This window comes from Hippocampus comes, unplaced genomic scaffold (assembly GCF_001891065.2).
Source record: "Hippocampus comes isolate QL1 unplaced genomic scaffold, H_comes_QL1_v1.1 scaffold2, whole genome shotgun sequence".
Taxonomy (NCBI): Eukaryota; Metazoa; Chordata; class Actinopteri; order Syngnathiformes; family Syngnathidae; genus Hippocampus; species Hippocampus comes.
Genome location: NW_017805139.1, coordinates 2,146,365 through 2,167,774, shown reverse-complemented (window position 1 = coordinate 2,167,774; position 21,410 = coordinate 2,146,365). Strand labels below are relative to the sequence as shown.

The 21,410-nt window shown below is 41.3% G+C and overlaps 2 protein-coding genes and 1 long non-coding RNA gene across 4 annotated transcripts in view; 1 reads left to right on the top strand and 2 right to left on the bottom strand.

The window, feature by feature from the left end:
* LOC109514377 (low choriolytic enzyme-like) overlaps positions 1 to 21,410 on the top strand; it is a 115,305-nt gene that overhangs the window by 79,622 nt on the left and 14,273 nt on the right. The gene's annotated exons all lie outside the window — the stretch shown is intronic.
* LOC109514381 (uncharacterized) overlaps positions 1 to 21,410 on the bottom strand; it is a 115,283-nt gene that overhangs the window by 92,472 nt on the left and 1,401 nt on the right. The window contains exon 2 of the long non-coding RNA XR_002167981.1: positions 18,769 to 18,770. This is a non-coding gene — a long non-coding RNA (uncharacterized LOC109514381). The remainder of the gene's footprint in view (positions 1 to 18,768; positions 18,771 to 21,410) is intronic.
* On the bottom strand, positions 1,428 to 10,938 carry LOC109514378 (low choriolytic enzyme-like). Of its 2 annotated transcripts, none has more exons than XM_019867424.1 (9): positions 10,746 to 10,938; positions 10,615 to 10,642; positions 10,451 to 10,498; positions 10,139 to 10,270; positions 7,250 to 7,370; positions 6,468 to 6,646; positions 4,731 to 4,812; positions 3,068 to 3,192; positions 1,428 to 2,358 (listed from the first exon to the last, which is right to left on the bottom strand). In XM_019867424.1, the coding sequence occupies exons 1-9, from the start codon at positions 10,797 to 10,799 to the stop codon at positions 2,354 to 2,356; spliced, it is 774 nt and encodes a 257-aa protein (XP_019722983.1). In that variant the 5' UTR covers positions 10,800 to 10,938; the 3' UTR covers positions 1,428 to 2,353. The 2 variants fall into 2 exon arrangements, with proteins under 2 accessions (XP_019722983.1, XP_019722982.1); XM_019867423.1 differs by having other exon boundaries at positions 4,731 to 4,816; positions 6,472 to 6,646.

The following is a 21,410-nucleotide window of genomic DNA, read 5'->3' as shown; positions in this document are numbered from 1 at the left end:
TCCGGCCCGCGGGCCGTATGTTTGACACGGTTTCTTTACGTAATCATCTCGCGGGCCGGATTAAACTCCTTTGCGGGCCGGATCCGGCCCGCGGGCCGTATGTTTGACACCCCTGCAGTAGTCCCTCAACTGGTTTCCTGGGTCATTCACGGGGCGTCTTGCTGGTGGGACACACCCAGAACAACTCACCAGGGAGGTGTCCAGAAAGTATCATAATCAGATGCACTGTTTACTCTGAATCCACCTCAGAGTCCTCAGACTCTGCTTCCTCAAAGGAAGGGGTGTGGGTGGAGTTGACGAGGTCTATGAAGTATTCTGCCTACTGACTCACGTCCTAAGTCGAGGTCAGCAGCGCCCCATCTCCACTGTACACAGTGTTAATGGTGCTCTGCTTCCTGAGACGTCAGATCGTGGACCAGAATTTCCTCAAAGCATTCCGGACGTTGGCTCACCATGGCCTCACCAAACTTTACCCACGCCAGAGTTTTTGCCTCGGCGAAGGCTGAAGCTGCTTTCCACTTAGTCAGCAGAAATGCCTCTGGCAGGCCTTCATGGCCTGTTAGGACTTCTTCACCTTGATGGCATTCCTTCGTGCCAGTGTCCACCAGCACGTTCGGGGGTCGCGGCCACGACAGGCACCAACCACCTTAAAGCGACAACTCCGATTGGCCGCCTCAACAATAGAGGTGCGGAACATGGTCTACTTGGACTCAATCTCCCCCGCTTCTCCCGAGACGTGGGAAAAGCTCTGCCGGAGGTGGGAGTTGAAACTCCTTCTGACAGGGATTTTGCCAGATCCTCCCAACAAACCCTCACAATACTCAAGTTTGAGTCTGCCAGGTTAGACCGCCATCTTCCCCCACCATCGCTCCGTCTCACCACCAGGTGGTGATCTGATCAGTAGATAGCTCTGCCCCTCTCGTCACCTGGCTGCAAATCCGATGATACAACCACAAAGGCAATCATCGAACTGCGGCCAAGGGTGTCCTGGTGCCAAGTCCACATATGGACACTCTTATGTTTGAAAATAATGTTCGTTATGGACAATCCGTGATAAGCACAGAAGTCCAATCACAAAACACCACTCGAGTTCTGATTGGGGTGTCGTTCTTCCCAATCACACCGTTCCAGATCTCACTGTCATCGCCCACGTGAGCATTGAAGTCCCCAGCAGAATGAGGGAGTCCCCAGTGGGAGCGCTCTCCAGCACACCCTCCAAGGACTCCAAAAAGGGTGGGTACGCTGAGCTGTTGTTTTGTATATCGGCAGAAACAACAGTCAGGAAAGGTGGAGGAGGAAACCTTCTCGTCCACCGTGTGAAGCCGAGTTACCACATCTATGCAAATGAGCCTCGTTGAGAAACAATGTCTAATTCACTAACACGGGTGCAAAGGAAATAGCCATCATGAATACAAATACACAACATGTCTGATCAGATTTATTTATTGATTCGCAATTATCTCCATTGACCATGTACTTACTGAACATCACTAAAAAGTAATGATGTTGGAGACATACACCTCAGAAAAGAAAAACATTTCAAATGAAAAGCCCACTTGCCAGTCAAGAGAAGAGATGACATTTTAAGTTGCTTTGGCGAGCTGCCACTGTTTCATTTCAATTCATTAATTTTATTTTACTTGAAGCTCTCTGGTTGATTCGTTCCACTTTGAAGTGATATCTGCCAGACATTTCAGAGCTTTTTAACATTTTCAAGACCCACAGGATATCGTGGTCGATTATTGTTTAGACACCAAACTATTCAATAAAAGAATAGACTTTTCTCAATTGGTTAAACAAAAAGTAGTTTCTACATTTATTCTTTTGTAATCAGCAGTAGAAAAAAAGGGAGGTTGCACAAAATGCAGCCATTTCTTCCAGCGGACTCACAAACTCTGCTGATGTCATACTGTATCTAAAATGTCATCTATTGGTGGTTGTGCGTGAGTAAAATTGTGGATATGTCAAAAATTTACAGTGGAGTAGCATCAGACGCATCTCCACCCATCCCTGTGGTGAAGTACACTTGTCAATGGCAGTGAACGCTTCATACGTACCACACTGGTTACAGATAAACATTTATAGACTTTATCGTTGTTTTTTTTTTTAGTTTCTGAGTCACTACATGGATCAATTTTCTGGCACATCAGTTCTTTACCTGGCAAATACAGCAGTACGCCACTGTTCAAAAAGGAAAAGAGCGAAAAGCAAAGCAAAGGTAATCAGAAAGTGTAGATGCCAGCGAACACAGGCGTGTATTTCTCTGTCTTCATTTTGTTCACACAATCAATGTTGTCAGCTTTAGTAAGAGTTGGGCGAATATGACAGCCAACCTGTTGCCCTCTATTCTTTATTAATCTGGAAAAAAAACCCATTTGAATATGATTAATAGATTAAATGACTAAATTATTTGATCCTTGTTAATATAAAATAATATTTCACATTTTCAATTTGCACACTTTTTTTTTTTTATCAGGCAGATTAGAACAGTGTTTTTCAACCCATGTGCCGCGGCACACCAGTGTGCCGCAAGACATTGTCAGGTGTGCCGCGGGAAAATATCCAATTTGTATGCCTGTGCAGCCTATCGCCCAGAAATTAATCGTGTAGTACCCTCCTATACCGCTAGGGAGTAGCAACAGCTAGCCAATTGCCTTGTGTTTCGACGAGAGACAAGCGAATTTGTGACACATGAATGCAGGACGACGGTGAAACAATAAATATGAAAGATGAGAAAATACTTTTTTCTTTGTGTTCATTTGATTCCAATTCAAGCTGTTATAATGGCATTCTTCAATGCTAAAAACGGTTATAGTAACAATATAACACATTAATTATTCAAATAAGCGTTTTTTTTTCACATTTTCACCTAGTGGTGTGCTGCGAGATTTTTCCAATGAAAGAAGTGTGCCTTGGCTCAAAAAAGTTTGAAAAACACTGGATTAGAACACATCTCAGTTTGATTACTTTTAGGTTTCATCACAAGGCAAAATACATTAGATGAGAAGTTATGTAAACTGCAAGTTTGTGTTATCACATATGGACACACCTGTGGTTTAAAACTTACCACATTCATATAGCGCATTGACACGTGCAATGTCATTGCTGTTCATCTCTTTTGCAAGACCAAACACCAGGTGAGGGTTACCTCTGGCGACGATGGTTGGTCGTTTATTTTTGGAGAAAGCAAAGCTGTGTGAAAGGAGACATCAAAATCAACCGCTTTGCATATTGTCACGGTTCTGTTTGTGGCCAACAGGTGGCACTGTAGGGCTCCGCCTGCAGCTGCACAACTGTTGGTCATTATGTCATGAGTTGCTAAAAAGGACTCCCGGCACACCACTCGGTGTCGGGTCATTGTTTGATTGCTCCTGTCATGTTTCAGTCATGTTTGTTTCTAGCTCATGTTTTGTTCATGTTCTCGCTCTTGTTCTCGATCATGCTACGGTCACAGTTAGTTTTTAGCTTCAGCCATAGTTTTTGTTTGTTTCTTTGGATTTTTGCTTTCTTCATGTTTGAGTTGTGGATTTAGTCTTCCTCTTTGTTTAAAATACAATTCGTCAAGTACACCCTGCTCCTCCCTTTCGCCTGCTTTATTTGGGGCCCACCACCACGAACGTGACACATATAGACTTGTCATGCAAAGCTGTTAATTGTGCAGAAAATAAATAATAATTTCCATGTAGACAGAAAACAAATGATTTTCTGATTTATTTTTAGGGTAAATTCTTTGCATTTTAATTTCAAGAAATAAAGACCACAAGCTCTATTATCGAGCGAGAGTTGTGGTGGAAATTGGACATTTAACAGTAATAACTTGTATGTTATGATTAACTGTTTACTTGTATCACACATCCTGATATCTGGAAAAGGGTTGCTGTGCAATTTTGTTGCTGGGCATGGTCGTGCGTCAGACTTTAACCCCTCCCAAGAAGATAACATGTCATCAGAGGGGCCACACCCCACTGCTTGGGGAGTCACTCCATCACAAATCTGGAAATGGTGTTTCCACATCAACAGGCAAAACGAGGCTCACACCAGCATGGAAATCATCATACGCTAGTTGTTACACCCGATTGATAGTTTCTTATCGAGTATTGATGAATATGTAGCAGAAAATCAGAAAATTGAAAGTTCATTTGTCAAGAATTTTCAAGCCAAAATGTCCTCCAAACCTGGACTAACGCATTTCTGAATACACCTGCGATTAGGCAACAGGGAGTTTTGGATGAGAGTCTGAGCTCAATGGTTTTTGGGCAGTTTTACAAATAAAATTTCCCTCCAAAAACAGTGACCTCTATTCTTGTGCCGTTTCCATCCATTTTCCTCTCCGCTTTATCCTCACAAAGGTCACGGGGGTGCTGGAGCCTATCCCAGCTGTCTTTGGGCAATAGGCGGGGGACACCCTGAACTGGTTGCCAGCCAATCATAGCTGGCAGAGACAAACAACCATCCGAACTCACAATTTTGAGTGTTCAATCAGCCGACCATGCATGTTTTTGGAATGTGGGAGGAAACCGGAGTACCCGGAGAAAACCCACGCAGGCCCAGGCAGAACATGCAACCTCCACACAGGAAGGGGATTGAACCTACAACCTCTGCACTGTCGTGGGTCTACGCGCTAACCACTGGACCACCAGGCCACCCACTTGTGCTGTTTCTATCCGTTTTAATCTTCATCATGATGCATGACGAGAGAGCAACATAAATCACAGTCGACAAACACTCACTTGCCGTAGTGCATGATGGAGTTAAAGTCATAGGGAGAACCTAAGTTATTCGTCTCCTCCTTCTCAAAGTTGTGTTCCCTGCCTGCACACAGAAGGACACAAGAATACAATCGTTAAATGATGTTGCCATTTGGCATGAAGTCGAAGAAATGCAATCTTGCTTCAGTTTCCGAAACACTGCGTCATTCAAGTTGGTCTTATACCGTGTATTGCAATCATATACTGTCCCTTGGTAATATCTGAACATAATCATGTTGAATTGATTATTTCATTCGTGACAAAAACAATACCGTATTTTCCGCACTAAAATGCGCAACTAAAAGCCTTCCATTTTCTTAAAAGCTCACACGCCTTAAAATCCGATGTGCCTTGTGTATGGTTATTATGGTCATACATTGACCCCGATGTCTCTAGCTCCTTGCGAGAGACATGCGTACAACGCAGAGTTCAAACTTACGGCGATCGGGTTACGCAGTTGAGAGTTCAATGTTAACGAGTCAATGTTCTAACTTGCTGTTGGTTAAGTGAACTGTGTCGCTGCTTTCTGAAATAAGTTTTACTGACATTTGATCGTTGTGTAGCAATGCCACTCAACAGCTAAGCTATCATAGCTGTTGTCGTTTGTTCAAAGCTTCTTTGATCTGTGACGTGGGTTGCGTCGGCGCTGATTGGTTGAACCCCGTGAGTACGTGCTCGCGCGTACAGCAGAGAGCAGTGGACTATGGACTGCTGAGGCGCGCTTCACTTGAGTGGCGTTGCTACAGTTCTGTTGCAACACATTTTCTTGAGCGTACCACCATTTAGTGGATGCATTGTAGATTGCGTCTTATAGTGCGGTGCGTCCAATATTTGAAAAAAATTACAAAATAGGCCATTCAGTGAAGGTGCGCCTCATAATCCAGTGCGCCTTTTAGTGTGGAAAATACGGTAAATTTGTCACCTTTCCTTGATGAGGACGTGACAAACACTGGCAGTCATGCCCATTCCAGTTGTGATGAGCCATACAACTTTATAAAAACTAATGACTGCGGCTACGTCATCCTCAACTCGATTACAAAGTGATGCAATTAAGAAAAACAGTCAGCGGACTCGACGAGACCTTTCAAGCATTTTGGCTTTCCAGTTTCAACAAAATAGGCCTGCTGAAACATATCCAATCTGATGTTAACTCATTTTTGTCCAAACAACATAATCTTGAGGCAACATAATACAACGTGAGTGAGGAAGAGGTCAAGTTGTACAACTGAGTTCTCGGCCAGTTGATGTGTCGGAGGGAGATACTTTGCCCTGTAGCAGTTTCATGACTTCAGATTAGTTAATTACAGTATTCATAATAATCATAATTGTAATCATAATAATAATAGACCTTGTGAAGACTGATCATGAGAATCAATTTGTGGAAAAAATATTAAATGAATCATGTTTGGACATATGAGGTTCCAGACATCAATGAGAATTCTTCTTCTTCTTCTTCTCCTTTCGGCACGTCCCTTTCCAGGGGTCGCCACAGCGAGTCATTAATTCCCATCCGTCCCTGCAAACCGCCCTATGGACATATGAGGTTCCAGACATCAATGAGAATATATTTTTAAAATACATCTTACTTCATTATGCAACACTTTGGTTGCATGGTAATACGCTGAAAACAATGGAGTAGCTCTGAGTGCACTTTGTGTGTTTGACGAACTTCAGTGTGGTTAAACACGGACTCTACGAGGTCATGTCAGGTAGGCTCACCTCTTTTGACGTTCTCAAAATGAATGATGACGTGATCATCTCTGTCAGACCGAACTTGCTCGTGGTGGAACCCAAGAGCATGAAGAACCTCGTGCTGCACAATGCCGAAGTTCAGACAGCCAAATTTCTGCAAGGAGATTGCCTGTCCACCCGGCAGACGTCCAAGGTGCGACCAACACCTAAGCATATATCGGACGTGTTTCAAAAGAGCTGCAGTACTGGTGTCACAAAAGATATGTTTCAAACCCAATTGCCCTCTCTGTGGGCCAGCTGATCAACCAGTGCATCCGCCAAGAAATCTGGCAGTGTGCTTCATTTGGTGCACAAGAAGAGATAAGAATTGGGGGAGGACAACTCATGCTTGGACAACCTCCCTATACGCACCTGACCTGGCCCTGATTTCTGATTTCATCCTTTTTCTAAAGCTCAACGGGTTTATCAGCAGACCTGTTTTGAAGGCGTGGACAACATCAAAATGGCTGTGGCGATGGAGCTGTGAAGGATCCAAGAAGAATTCTTCAAAGAGTGCATGAAGCCGTGGCAGGAAAGCCTGGCAACGTGTGTTGGACTCCAGAGGGGATATTTCGAAGGTCAAAATGTACAGTTTGGATTTGGAATCTACCTTTGGTGACACCAATCGGGGAACTTTTCTGGCACACCTGACATAAAATGATGAGGGGGTTTAAAAAACATGAGAGCCATCGCTCTCTGGCCAAATCAGATTTTAAAAGGCCACCAACATAGCATCGACAGTTAATAATGCCCTGTGTGCATCTCCTTACCCAGATCCGGGATAAAAGAACAAAAAATCTTTATGCCAGTGGCGCTTCCACATGAAGCGAATGCAGGTTTTTTCGTAGAAACTGATCAAGCTGTTCATGATGGTTAAGCTCTCTTGGTAGTCTGTGGAATCAAACGTCAAACAAGAAAAAAAAAATTACAACAAAACCAGAGAAGCAATTGAGTTCCAGTTGTGAGAGGAATTTGTAAATGGGCTGTCACTCCAATGTCCGCTTTAATTGTGTTTCAGCTGGAGTGAAGGGAGTTTCCCTGAAACAAGTGCACCTGTTCCGCATTTCCCCATCAAGCCTTGCCACGTATTGATGGACTGCCAAGATGCCTCGTCTCTTGTCGGATTATTGACCTCGCTCGCTGCTGTGCTTCAAGTGTTGTATTCTAGACCTTTCGATATCTTTCTTAGTCGCTCTCGTTATGTCATAGAACTTTGTAAATATTTTGACTCTTCTTTGTATCGATCTTGATCTTTGGTTTCGCGTTATTGGACTTTGGATATTTCGTTTGTGTATTCTCTGTGTTCTCTTGCCCCTTTCCTTTGCAAGCGCTTTTTGTTTGATGCATTGTTCTTTTTTCCAGGCTCCTTGCGAGCAGCAATTTCAGTTTGTACTTTGTCGGTGTGTTTTTGTGTAATGAATATTTTTATCGCACTTTGTCTGAACCTGCATTTCTGGAATCCAAAACATGATTCGGTTCAGTTCAGAACCTGACATCCACTGGCCCTGGGTGGGGGAACACCGGTCTGAAGGCCACTGACCACCAACAAAGAAGACCGGTGCACAGTGGCACACAAACACTTTGGTCGAAAGTGTGGCTTCACTTTAATGAAATGACTGCTTGGCTCAGTGGGACACCTCCATAAGATTGTATTGTCCAAAGGAGGTTGTGATATTAACATGGGGAAAGACCTCCAGAGAAGGACACATGTGGTGCAGAAGTAAGGGACTGCCGTCAAAGGCGGACGTTTTTGATGAGCTGTCTGCTGAGGGCACCTCAGCATCGCAACTAAAAGATGGGGAGTTAAACAATAAAATATATATTATGCCAGTGCTGAGTAACACATTTTAAGCACTTGCGGCATCAGTCACTCATATGTGCAAATGTATGATCATGAGTTTTTCAAAAATAAAGCTCGCTTGTGAAAGTGTATCCTTCCCTAAGTCAATAGAAAAGTTACATTTAAATTGGAATTCAGAGGTTTGATTTTAAAATTGTCAAGACTTTTTACCCGGACAAGTCTAAACAAAAGAACTCGAATCAGGGAAGATTGTCTTTGCAGCCGACGGGAGCACGATTTCCCAGAGCGACCGACGGCAGTTGCTCTGCAAATCGCGCTCCAAGTTCCTCGTGCTCCTCGTCGAACTTTTTTTGATTACATCGGCAAATTACAAGAAAAACACTGCCCCCTATATTTGCATACCACGCCCCCAGTCCAGCCCTTTGGTCGGAGATTTGAATAACTTTTGTCACGCTTTGAATCACAGATACTCCGTCACCTTCATGTCTGGTCGCAGACTTTGCAGATGACAAATGTTTGCCTGGGCCGCGACACTTATTACCAGTTCCCAAACCGCCTTTTGATATTCTAAAAACGTCGTTCCTAAACTGCTTACTCCCCCTCCCAAGCCGAGTCTAGCCTCCTTCTATCATTTAATCTTGCTGTAAAACGATTAACTGTGGACTTCAAAGAGCCCTCTGGCCGAGACGGCCCGACAACCTAGCGCGTAGACATTTGGGGGCACTAAATACACAAACGTCTAGACAGGCCCAAATTAAATGAAACGTAAAACATGAGATCATTATGATGGTAGATTCCTCTAACAATCTTGTGAGAAATTCATAGCAACATTCATAAAAAGGAAAAAGATGATCTAAAAATAACAGATTAACTTCTTTGATTAAGGCAGGAGTGTCTTAACTTTTTCTTTCAAAGGCCACCTGCAGAAAAATCGAACTTGTGCTGGTTGCCGATGTTTCCTGACAGCCAGTTTGCTTGGTGATTTTCATGTTGTGAAAACCAAATTATATATATTTTTAGTTATTATTACGGGGATATCAAATGAACACTTTGATTTGGGAAATCAAGAGATACTATTCTCGAAAGCACTATTTTGTTCTCCGTGTCTCTTGCTCTCTGTGACAAAGAGAGTTCAGATGGTTCATCTTTGAAGGATAATGAATGAGATTATAACATGACAAAATGTATTGAGACACGTCTGTGGTTTGATTTAGAGAAAAGGTGGGCAAATAATTTTTCAAAGGGGCCACATGAGAAACTTGAACGCTTGCCGAGGGCCAAATCAACATGCTAAACTCAACTTTGACTATTTTATTTTTAATGCATTTAAGAAAAAGCAGATTGTTTTCTTTCACTAATTTGCTCCGTTTGTGGATACGGAATGAATTGTTATAATTTGGAAATACACATTTTCAATGAAATTAGAAGCATCGAGCAGGTTCAGAGAAAAAGAAAAAAAGAAATGTCCACAGTACTTGTATCATTTGTTCTCTCCATGTTGAAGTGATCATCAGATAATCAGCAAACTTACTTTCTACTTTCACAGATAACTAAGCAACACTGAACAAAAAATGGATTAGCTGGAAAAACAGTTCTTCAAAAAGTGATGTTTCAAGGTTCTTACAGGTCAAAGGGAAAAGTTTACAGTTGTCTATATCAGTGGAAACTGAGGTTATGCGTTACATAGAGTAATTGTATTTGACCAAACGTTTATGTGGACTGAGTAATATTCAAAACTAAAGCGTCAGGTTTGACCGAAGACAATATTCAGCTCACCACTCTTGATATTTACAATTCTTCTAAGTGACAACAGTTGTCCACACGACCAACAAGTGTTCGAGTGGGATGCGTGACTTACTGAATCCACTGGAGATAATGACAGGCACATAGACGTAACCCCCAGTTTTAGGCCATTTACATCCTGCGGCTGAACAGGGATCCGCATTTCTTTGCAGATTGATCGCAATGTCACCGTGGATCAAAGGTGTAGCTGTCAAAGAACGAGCAGAAGCATGGATTTTTCCGACCAGCAAACAAGATGGGTTGTTGAATTTGTCTGCATGTTGCCGTTTTTAAAATATGACACAGGAAATCCCGAAATCTATCAAACAATTGTTTTGTTTAATGATGTAGTTGTTGAGAAATGTGTGTTTGTTGTGTGTTCTCTTACTTGTGTTCGCATTTGCCCTTGCAATCCTTTCATTGATACCCAGGTTTTCTGGGTGGGGAAAAGAGCGAATATAATTTCACAAAACACAGAATTAGCACAAGTAGGCTTCTAGTGCCTATGTCGAGTTAGACGAGTAGAATGGTTTCATGAATGGCTTCACTTGCCTACGTCATCGCCACTCACAGATACTGTCTGAAACACAAAGTCAAATTTATATTATATAGTTATTTTTTTTAACGAGGTAGAATAACTCGAAAGTCATTCACACATATTTATCGAGTGGGTGTAGTCTTACTGGAGAAAGAATCATCAGCAACAGTTGGACTATCAAGGGAAATATTGGAGTCATGGTTGGAATGACGATTGCTCTCTCTTGTCGTTTGTTGTTAATCTTCAAATCTGGGAGGATAGAGCAAGAATAAGTTTATAATAAATCAAGTGAATGTACCTGTTGGAGCAGGGCCTTGATCCTTGAATGCAGATGCTCAGCTCATCATCTTTATATTGGTTTCAAAAAGGGAGTGTCTGAGTTCTGAAGCAATACTGTACCGGTGCATCAGTTCCAGACAAACTATGTTAATTTGGTAGCTGTATCACAATGAATTTTCAAGGTCGCATTTGGCAAAACATCCACCTTTATATTTTTTAGCACAACCAAGTCAGCATAAGATAAGATAAGAAAACCTTTATTTGTCTCACAATGGCAAAATTCACAATTTCCAGCAGCAAAATTTGGAGGGAAGAAAGTAGAAAACCATGAAGTATTTGCATGCACAAAATACACTTAAAAAATTAACTGTAAACAGTACAGAATGCAATATAAAATATAAGCTATAAGCATATATGCAACTGCATATATTCTGAATAAGGTGGCTGTGCTATTTAAAATGGGTGAGTCGGGGTGAAAATAAACTGCTCGGTTATTTTCTCACGTAGTTGTTCACAAAGAGGTGAACACGACCCCATCTTTGCTTGTGAATGACTGAGCAGCTCAGGGAAGCTCCTTTTTGACCCAATCATGGCACCCACACCGGTTCCCAGTTAGCCTGCTCACCTGTGGGATGTTCCACACGTGTTTGATGGGCATTCCTCAACTTTCTCAGTCTTTTTTTGCCACCAGTTCCATCTTTTTTGAAACGCGATGCAGCCATAAAATTCAAAGTTAAAGATTATTTTCCAGAAACTATCAAGTTAATCAGTTTGAACACTAAATGCCTTGCCTTTGGAGTGTATTCAATAACATATCGGGTAAACGTGATTTGCAAATCATGATTATCCGCTTCCATTTATGTTCAACACAGCACCCCAATTTCATTAGAATTGGGTTTTTACTTTTTGTCTACCGACCACCAATTGCTACATACCACCGTCATGCGTAAATATGACACATTGCTATTTCCCAAACATTTTAATTATCCATTCTGGGGTCACGAATGAATAGCATCAACCAGTGTGAACTGACAGCCTCTGAAGTTTCTCACAGTAATTGCTCATGATGACAATTACGTCATAGTGTGTGACCTTTTACGACTGCTGAATCCATCCATTATTCGTTCTGTCCATTTTCAAATGGCAGTGAAAAATGAGAAAAGAGTGACTTCACAAATTTTCTTTTAATCTAACACAAAAAAAAGATTCATTTTATTATCTTCCAAATTTTGGTTGAAAACAAAAAAATTATACTGGAAGTTGGGTAACAAGCATTAATATAATTAAAGATACATTCATGTGTTAGCTGTCAGCATCACAACAAAATGCACCAAATAATCTATCAGTCGTCATATATCAAGGATCAAGTGCTTTAAACATTGATGGAATCAGTTTCACGCATTACGATGGAAGACATGCTTTCATCACTCTTTGTCTGTTTGCATTATTTACAACTCATTTATGTCCACACCGAACAGCACATGCATATTGACTACATTCGCATGTGGTCTCTCACTATTCCTTTTCCACACAGTCCACAGTTTTGGCAAATAGGTGGAGAACTCACAGTTAAACTGTCTTGGTATGCGAAGACGAGATTGAAGCTGCTTTTGACCTTCCACAAGGTGTGAGTCAATTATGAAGACTGCAAATTGCCCGGACATGAATGACTGAATGAAATTTGAACTTGACTTCCTGTGACAGCATTTACGGGCAAGCTATTCTCCATGCAACAGGAATGTGGTGTGGCTTCATATTGTTTGGCGCACTTTTTTCTTTATATGCTCACTATGACACTGTCTCTGGTACGTACCAGTGTGGACTACAAAATTGTTTACTGTTAATTTATTATTTATTATTATTATTATTATTTTCCGATCCGCTTCATCCTCACAAGGGTCGCGGTGGGTGCTGGAGCCTATCCCAGCTGTCTTCGGGCAGGAGGCGGGGGACACCCTGAATTGGTTTCCAGCCAATCACAGGACACACAGAAACGAACAACCATTTGCGCTCACACTCACACCTTGGGACAATTTGGAGTGTTCAATCAGCCTGCCATGTTTTTAGAATGTGGGAGGAAACCGGAGTAACCGGAGAAAACCCACATGGGCCCGGGGAGAACATGCAAACTCCACACAGGAAGGCCGGAGTCGCGGATCGAACCCACGACCTCTGCACTGTGAGGTCGACATGCTAAGCACTGGACCAACGGGCCACGGGTTATTGTTCAGTGTTTACCACCCCCCCCCCCCAAAAAAAATCATGGTAATATTTTTCAGTTTCAAATTTAGCATCGCTGAGTCAAAGAAGTCCTCACTGCTGTGCAGTTAGCTTCTCTTTGTTTTGTGATGTCACACATACGCAGTAGTGTACCATGAGTGATTGACAGGCAGCAGCTAACATGCACGGCAGCTCATGACGCATTTCCGGTGGAAAATGCGGGGACATACGTGCTCCCGGCTTCCGTTAATTTCAAGCTACCCTGACCGTCACCTGGAGGAAAAGGAACCTAAATCTTTATAATTGCCTTAATAACGTGAGTTTTTGCAATAGATTTATTTTGTGGCTCCTGCTGGTGCTTTTCAAGATGAAAATGTCCTCTGGAGGTGTGACGACAAAGGAATCCTTCCTCCAGCCAACTCTGTGGTGTGTGTGTGTATGATCAGTTTTCTGGATGAAAACATTTACCAGTGAGTCGGTGCTATCACGGAGACAGGTATACGTTCGGGGAGACAATTTAATTATTGCAACATCAAATTGACAAAGAGTGTATGTTTGTCTTTCTTTCTCGTTCAACTCCCCAGTGAGTCCCAAAACTACTACATCAAAGAAGATTTTTGAACATCATGACATTTCTGTATTTTTTTTGTAGTTTTAACAACAGTATTTTTCTGTCTTTAGGTTTACTCTTGATGTCATCTGGACTTGGACTTGGACTCAGACCTCGTTGTCTTGGGCTTCACTTGGACTCAGACCTTTGTGACTCAAAATCGGCTTGGACTCTATAAAGGTGGACTTGACTACAGCTCTGACAGCAACTCCAGGACACCAATGCTGACGACCGTCCATGCGTGGCGACAGATACATAAGCATGTCTCTGTAGACACTGATGGAACATAGTTACCTCATGTGGAACCACTCCTTAATTTTTATGAACAACCCTTATGTCTTTGTTGACATCCTGTCCTCTCACTTGTTCTCAGTTTCCACAGATGTTTAGGTACTGCATAGCCACTCCCACTGCACACTCCTAGCACTGTCTGGATCGCAACATCTATTGTGCTGAAAAATTTGCTCCTACACCCATTTAGCCTCGGTAGACTCAAGTGAACTTTTGGTGTCGGCGGCACAAATCCACAGTCAAATAAATGTCATATGTGGTGAAATAAAAGCAATGAAGATCAATATCATTGCGGTCTGTGGGGCTCAGCGATGTACCAAACAGCCAGCTTTCAATACAGGAAAGGCACGACCAAGCCAAAAATGATCTGACCTGGAGAATGGGGATAAAATACAGGCACTTGGAAACGAGGGTCGTGAGCAAGGCTGAATTATCTGAGTTATATATATGTTGGGAGGGAGGTGGCCTTTCTCTTCCTCCGCGTGTTTGTTTAATTTCAGGTAGTGAGAATGTTGGTTAACTGAATACAGGCCGGAGCAAATCACGTGTGTCAACTTCCATGATCCTTGCTAAAATTTGTTTATGATCCGGCCCGTTGGCCTTTTTAATCCGGCTCGCCGAAGCTTGGTACAGAATTAAGGTTCGATGTGCATTCATTTCATTTGGACTTGTAATGACAGGCATTTCAACGGCATGTGGTGCAGTTACTTGAAGTTGCAGAGCACAGGGAGGGAGGGGGAGATGAAGAGAGAGGGAGAGAAATAGAGGGAGAAATCCTATCTCCCACCTGCGGACCTCTGTCAAACGGAAAAAAAAAAAAACAGAACACTTATGCATGAAACTTTCTACTACTGTATTACATTAACGATCGATTCATAGCAATGGAAGTTCCGGAAACCAGAAGCCATACGGAAGCCCTCAGCAGCACCAACTCCTGCTCGATACGACGGAGTAAGTGTGTCCGCGCCGCTGCTATTTTTATTCTATTTTATTATCATTGTATCCAAAATGGTGACATGCAAGTGACTCTTGATTGCAGTGAATTTTACTGGAATTGGAATCTTCGAGACTTGGAAAAACAAGGAAGCAATTCTCGCTCAGTCCGATTCTGGCAATTTCCATGCTCAGATTGAATTGCTTGTGGCTCGACAGAGAGTCGAGTAAATGAACGTTTCCTGGAATGGTTTGACTGTTATCATCTTAAAAACATTCCGCAAACTGGATCGCTAATAAGAGAGGAGGCAAATTCCATAGCGCTAACTATAAGCATCGAAGACTTCGAAGCATCCCATGGCTGGCTTCAAAAGTTCGTTGCACAACATCAGCTGAGCAATGATGTCATGTGTGGTGATCGAGGGGGACGCAAAGTTAGAGACAGTAAGTGTGTGAAAAGAAAAGCCACCAGGTCTCTTACTCGTCTCATTTTGGAGCAAATAGTCCTAACTTTGTGATACTTTGGATAGTTTTTATTTTGTATTTTTTTAATGTACCTGTCCTTTATGCTGCAGTTTTTGTGTTACAAACAGTTTTTGGGCAATACATTGTTGCACTTTGTTGCTTGTGTTGTCACCCATGTATGTTGTTAGACTTGGACATTCATACAGGACATATACCATAGTTGTTTCACTGTTCTCATTTAAAAAAGTATGTTCATACTTTAATGCTTTTGTTCTGTTGATATTTGGTATGGACTGTCAACATATGCAGTTTTTTATATGTACCGTATCTTGTGCTGACAAACCACCTGTCAAATTTTAGAAATCAATGTGGCCCTCGAGCCAAAAAGTTTGCCCACCCCTGCCTTCGGGGCTCCATACAATTCAAATAATCAAATGAAAAATGCTGATCAAACCAAAGCTGAAAAAAATCCTGCGTTTCTGGACTGGTTCCTCTGTCATCTGTGTTGACAAAATTCTGGTATGCTTCAATGGTGAAAGTGGACTCAACAGAAGGCCTGTTGCCCATACCTGTGGAGCCACACTTGAAGTACCATGCGCATACAGCTCTTACCCTTAATTCCGCACAGAGTTTGACAATTCTTGTCAAGTAACTACTTAGAAATGGACATCCTCTAAACCTGACAACTCTCCTGATCAGGCCTGAGGTGTGTTTTTTATATATACTGTATATTGAGAGAGAGAGTGAGCGAGAGAGAGAGAGAGAGAGAGAGAGAGAGAGAGAGAGAGAGAGTCAAGAATCATTTCATTTGCTCTGTTGTTCATTTGCACATTGAGATGTAAAACATCTGGCGCAGTTAACCATGTGCAGAGCAGTCTGCAGTTGTATTTTCCGTTTGTGTATTGTGCATTACATAGCATGCTATTGATTCCATGTTAATTATCCATTCCTTCCATTTTCTGCACCACTTATTCTCATGATGGTTTCAGGTAAGATGGAGCCCCATCTGATTTTTTTGTGTGATAGCAAGAGTACATCCTGGATCAGTCACCAGAAAACAGACAAGACATTGATTTACATCAACAAACAGTCTTGAATTCACCGAACTATTTTTTAGGAATGTGGGAGAAAGCCATATCTGGAGAAAACCCACATGGTCAAGAGGAGAACATGCCAAACCCCCCCAGAGGAAGGCTGGGCACTTGATTTGAGCATGAAACCTTGTAACTGTTAGGTGGATGTGATAACCTCTCATCCCGTGCTGCACTTATACACCATATCAATTAGATTTATGTTGATTCAGCTTTGAAAAAGGGTGGCATGGTGTGAATGAAAAGCACATCTCACAGTTATGAGGTTCTTCGGATGTGAAGATGGCTTGTTCTTCCAGTGATTGTTCTGCAGGTACTCCACCTTTTTTCCAAAGTCCCCCAAAATTCTCAGGTCTGTTGAACTTTTTAATAAGCATTCGCAAAAAAAAAAAAAAAAGTTTCCCAAGGTGTGAATGTGCAAATGCTCTGAAATTAGCTGGGAAAACGTTCCTGGGTGTATAAGGCCTACCTTCACCAAAAGGTACATGGGACAGGCTTCAGCTCAATCACAAAACTTTAATGGGAATAAGTGTTGTAGAAAAAATAACTGCAAATAACTTAAAATAACTGCAACTTTCATTTCTTTCAGTTTGACCCAAAGGTTTGAAGTTCATAAATCATAAATTGTTAAAAATAGTTGCACGATGAGAAGAAAAATACGTGTTTTTCTAGTTTAGATTGCATTTACATGTTTGTGATTGATGTTTGTTCGAATTTGTGAATGTTTATAAAATTAGTTCCAAATCATTCTAACAGCTTTTTTTTTAACACAAGACACCACCTGCTGACGAAAGTGAGGAGTGACAATTAAGTCGTCATCATTTACAGGCAGGTGAAAATTCAGTTTGGGATGATGTACAGGTTTACATGAATACTATTCAACATATACGTTGGTTAAGTAAATGTGGATAAAGTCAACAACCAAGAAAGAACGTTTATTTACACCAATAACGCTTTGACAAATGAACATTTTATATCATAGATCAAATATGTTGTCCTTGTACAGTAAGAAAAACAGCAAAGAGAAAAAATGTTTTGAATTGTGATGGCTAGATATTATTAGTCCTCTAAAGTGTTACAATTATCCATTGAAAGTGAAGTGATAAAAGAACTGACGAACAAGGGGTTGAAGAAATGGCAATGGTCGGATTCAGCCTTCAATAAATGTGACCTCTAACGCCAGTTGAGTTAGTTTGACCAAAACACCAAGCAAAACAAAGATGGCTCTTGCTTTGTGTAATTTATGTTTACATGTGAATATAAAATAATAGAATATAAATACCATTCTAATATGATTGGTGTTCAGAAGGAAAAATACTTTCACCAACAGTTAATGTCTCTGACCCCTGAAAACATAATGCTTCTAACTTAAAAGAGTTGCGTTGAGGGCCTCTCTGAGGTGCAAATACAAGTTCACAGCCTGATACGGATCTTTTGGTGGCATCAGATCGGACTGGGCCATTAAGAAAGCACACAATGCAAATACGTCCGGATCACAAGGCATGGTCAAACGACAGACACACTGGCTTTTGCACAGTTGAACTTGTTCATGGTCAACTGGCGAGAGGAAGTCCCTTGTACCATAAAGTTTAGGCAAAGTATTCATCACGGTGGGCCGACCACTCGGGACATTCATGTTCTTTGAGGGCCTGATGAGATGGCTGTTCCAAACTAGGGCCGTGTCATCCAACTCATCCTGTTGAAAATAATATACAGACAGATTTTGGAAGAGCTGCACAGTCATATCAGCTTTTATGAGCAGGAAATTAGAGCATGAAGCTGCTTTTCTCTCCCTACTCCCTCCTTTCTGTCTTATTTGTCTCACTCCTCCCCTCTCATGTGTACCACATCTCACCACTCCCCACTTTTCCTTCATCTTTATTTGCCTTGGTGTCCCTAAACTGCCACACAGTGCACTAAGCATTCTTGATTATAAATGTGAGTATATAATGATTAAAAACATTATATCTTTAAAAGCATAAGCGTTCTTCATTGCAGGCATAATCAATTAATGATTGCAAGCATAAGAGCGCTCTTCATTGCAAGCATAATCAATGTACCATTAATAATCTGCAAATGTATGATAACATGACAGAAATAATTGAGAAGCACTGCCTTAACGACACATCCAACTCTTTCAGGACCAGACGAACATCGTCTTTCCTGACAAGAAGTCCATATTCTCTGCACTTACTGTACATCCACCTGTAACCGTGACGTTGTCTGGAAGGTTGCAATTGGTTGCGACTAAAGTCAACCAGAAGACTAAAGTCAGTGACTGCTGTCAAACCAGCCTCCACTCGCAAAATTTAAATCAAGTGAGCCGCCACTGCGATTGTCAATACTGTGCATTGCAGTAATCTGACGCCGGCGAGAGGCGTTGGCCACCTTCAAAATAAAAGCGCTTCAACTAATGCATGCACGTCAGCGGTTTGGATTAAAAGAAATTAATTACAATACAAAATAAGTAATTCCTTATCTGTCGGGTAACGATAAGTTCACCCAGGAAGAATAAGAACTCTCAGAACAGTGCCAAGAAGCGTTCTCGAGTGGAGATTGTAATTCTACATCAATTTCACCTGATACTTAACAAATCATTAAAAAATGAATTTTAGTTATCTCGCAACCACACCAGGTTTTCGACACACTAGGGCATCCCAAGTATCCAACCACAGTACTGGCATTCAGATCTGATGTTCCATTTCAAAATAAAATGCCTCTGAAATGACATTTTGACCTCCTTGCCTTATTTCAAAAAATTATTAAAAAATGAATTTTAGTTATCTCGCAACGACACCAGGTTTTCGACACACTAGGGCATCCCAAGTATCCAACCACAGTACTGGCATTCAGATCTGATGTTCCATTTCAAAATAAAATGCCTCTGAAATTACATTTTGATCTCCTTGCCTTATTTCAAAAAATTATTAAAAAATGAATTTTAGTTATCCCTCAACCAAACAAGGTCTACGGCACGCTAGAGCACCCCAGGTATCCAACCAGATTACCTTCGCACTTATCTGATGTCCCATTTCAAAATGAAACACCTCTGAAAACTGACATCTTGACCTGGATTCCGACATGTTGACCTCTTTGCCCGATTTTTAAAACACCTTAAAAGAAGAAATTGTAGTTATCCCTCAACCAGACTAAGTCTGGGGGACACTAAAGCACCACAGGTATGCAACCAAACCACCATCATTTGGATCTGATGTCGCATTTTTGAAATAAAAGACCTCTGAAAACTGGCATGCTGACCTGATTTCTGACATGTTGGCCTGAATAATGACGTATTGACCTTTTTCCCCGATTTTTCAAAAATCTTTAAAAAATATATTTTTCGTTATCCCTCAACCAGACCAGGTCTGGGGGACACTAGAGTACTTCAACCATTCAACCAGACCACCCTCATTCAGATCTGATGTGGCATTTCAAAATAAAAGGCCTCCGAAAAGTGACATGATGACCTGGATTCTGACATGTTGACCTGAATTGTAACATGTTGATCTTTTCGCCCATTTTTAAAACATCTTAAAAGAAAGTTGTCGGAGTAGATCTTGTAGTTTTGACCCTCATGGAGAGGTGGAGTATTGACACTCGTAGTGGCGGGCTGGCGGCTCACTTGACTTCAATTTTGGCTTGACCGCAGTCGTCATTGAACGTTTTCAATGAAATAATCCTCTTTTGTTCAGCACTCGCTTCAGATGTCTTTCGCTTATTTGGAAACCGTATTTAAGATCAAGAACATCTTTAATTTCTTTGTTTTTCAAACCAATTACAAAGTGAAATTCTAAACTCACCAACGGGTGAAAACGCTCCATGTTTGTTGTTTTCGGTTACCCGGACGATGACCCGGAAGTATATCAACGCGCATAAAATAAAAAAAAAGATTGCGAGGGAACGCAATCTTTGCGAGGGAATACAAAACTTTGCGAGGGAACGCAGAGTTTTTTTTTTCTTCCATGTCCCCTTAGGGCATTGCTTCTCAATTATTTTCTGTCATCACCCCCCTCATCCCCAGGAAGAAAAAAACATCTCTATAAATAGTATCATTTGTCAATAAAATTGTGATAAGTACACCTCTGCATAACATAACCTTATTAACGTAGAAGAGAATAAAAAAAAAAAAGAAATATGGACCAACTTCAAGTCAAGTACAACTTTATTGTCAAAAGTGCTGTCTGTGCGGCATACAGCACAGATGAAATTTCTTCCCTCTCAAGACAACATGCAACAAGAGGTGCCGCTGCGGGTGACCGCGCCACCATCAAAAGAAAAGTTAACATAAAACGACAAAATAATACAAGACAACACATAAGACACAGACAATCGTGCAATCTGAACCACTTTCCTGCATACACGTTGTTTGAAGCAGTTATAGATGAAAGAGGAGCAAATCAACAAAGAATAGCTTTATTAACTGCAACAGAAAAGATTTAAAGTGCATCTGAAATTCAAAAATAAATTAAATTCTTAATTAAACTACAAACATTTTTTTGACTGACCATGTCAAACCATACGATACTGAAAAATAAAATTGCATAAAATCAATAAATAAGAATGCATTCAAACTGATCACCAACATTAACTCGGGAGCACAAAAAAAGAAAACTTTAACCTGCAAAACAAAAAATATATAAAATAATTTGTGCAGATTTTTTAAATCAAATGTCTGGATTAATGGCTACAATGAGCATGTTTTGCAATGCACAGCTTTTCGAAGCGAGGTTTGAAGCAGAACACAGAAACTCTCAGCTCCTGCTCAATGTGTATTTTACTTTACTGAAGTAGCAGTCACAAAGCGGGATGATTGTTGGCAATATTCGGCACGTTTTCGCTGAAAAAAACTCAAGCGGCTTATCAGCGTGATTGGGGTGTAATGTCTTTAAGTGACGCCTTAATTTATTTGGCTTCATGCTGT

Coding starts and splice junctions, on each gene's coding strand:
- LOC109514378 (XM_019867424.1), bottom strand. CDS start 10,799: ATGACTCCAATATTTCCCTTGATAGTCCAACTGTTGCTGATGATTCTT. Junction 10,499..10,614: donor TGTGAGTGGCGATGACGTAG/GCAAGTGAAGCC, acceptor TTCCCCACCCAG/AAAACCTGGGTATCAATGAA. Junction 4,813..6,467: donor TTTTGAGAACGTCAAAAGAG/GTGAGCCTACCT, acceptor TTCTGTGTGCAG/GCAGGGAACACAACTTTGAG.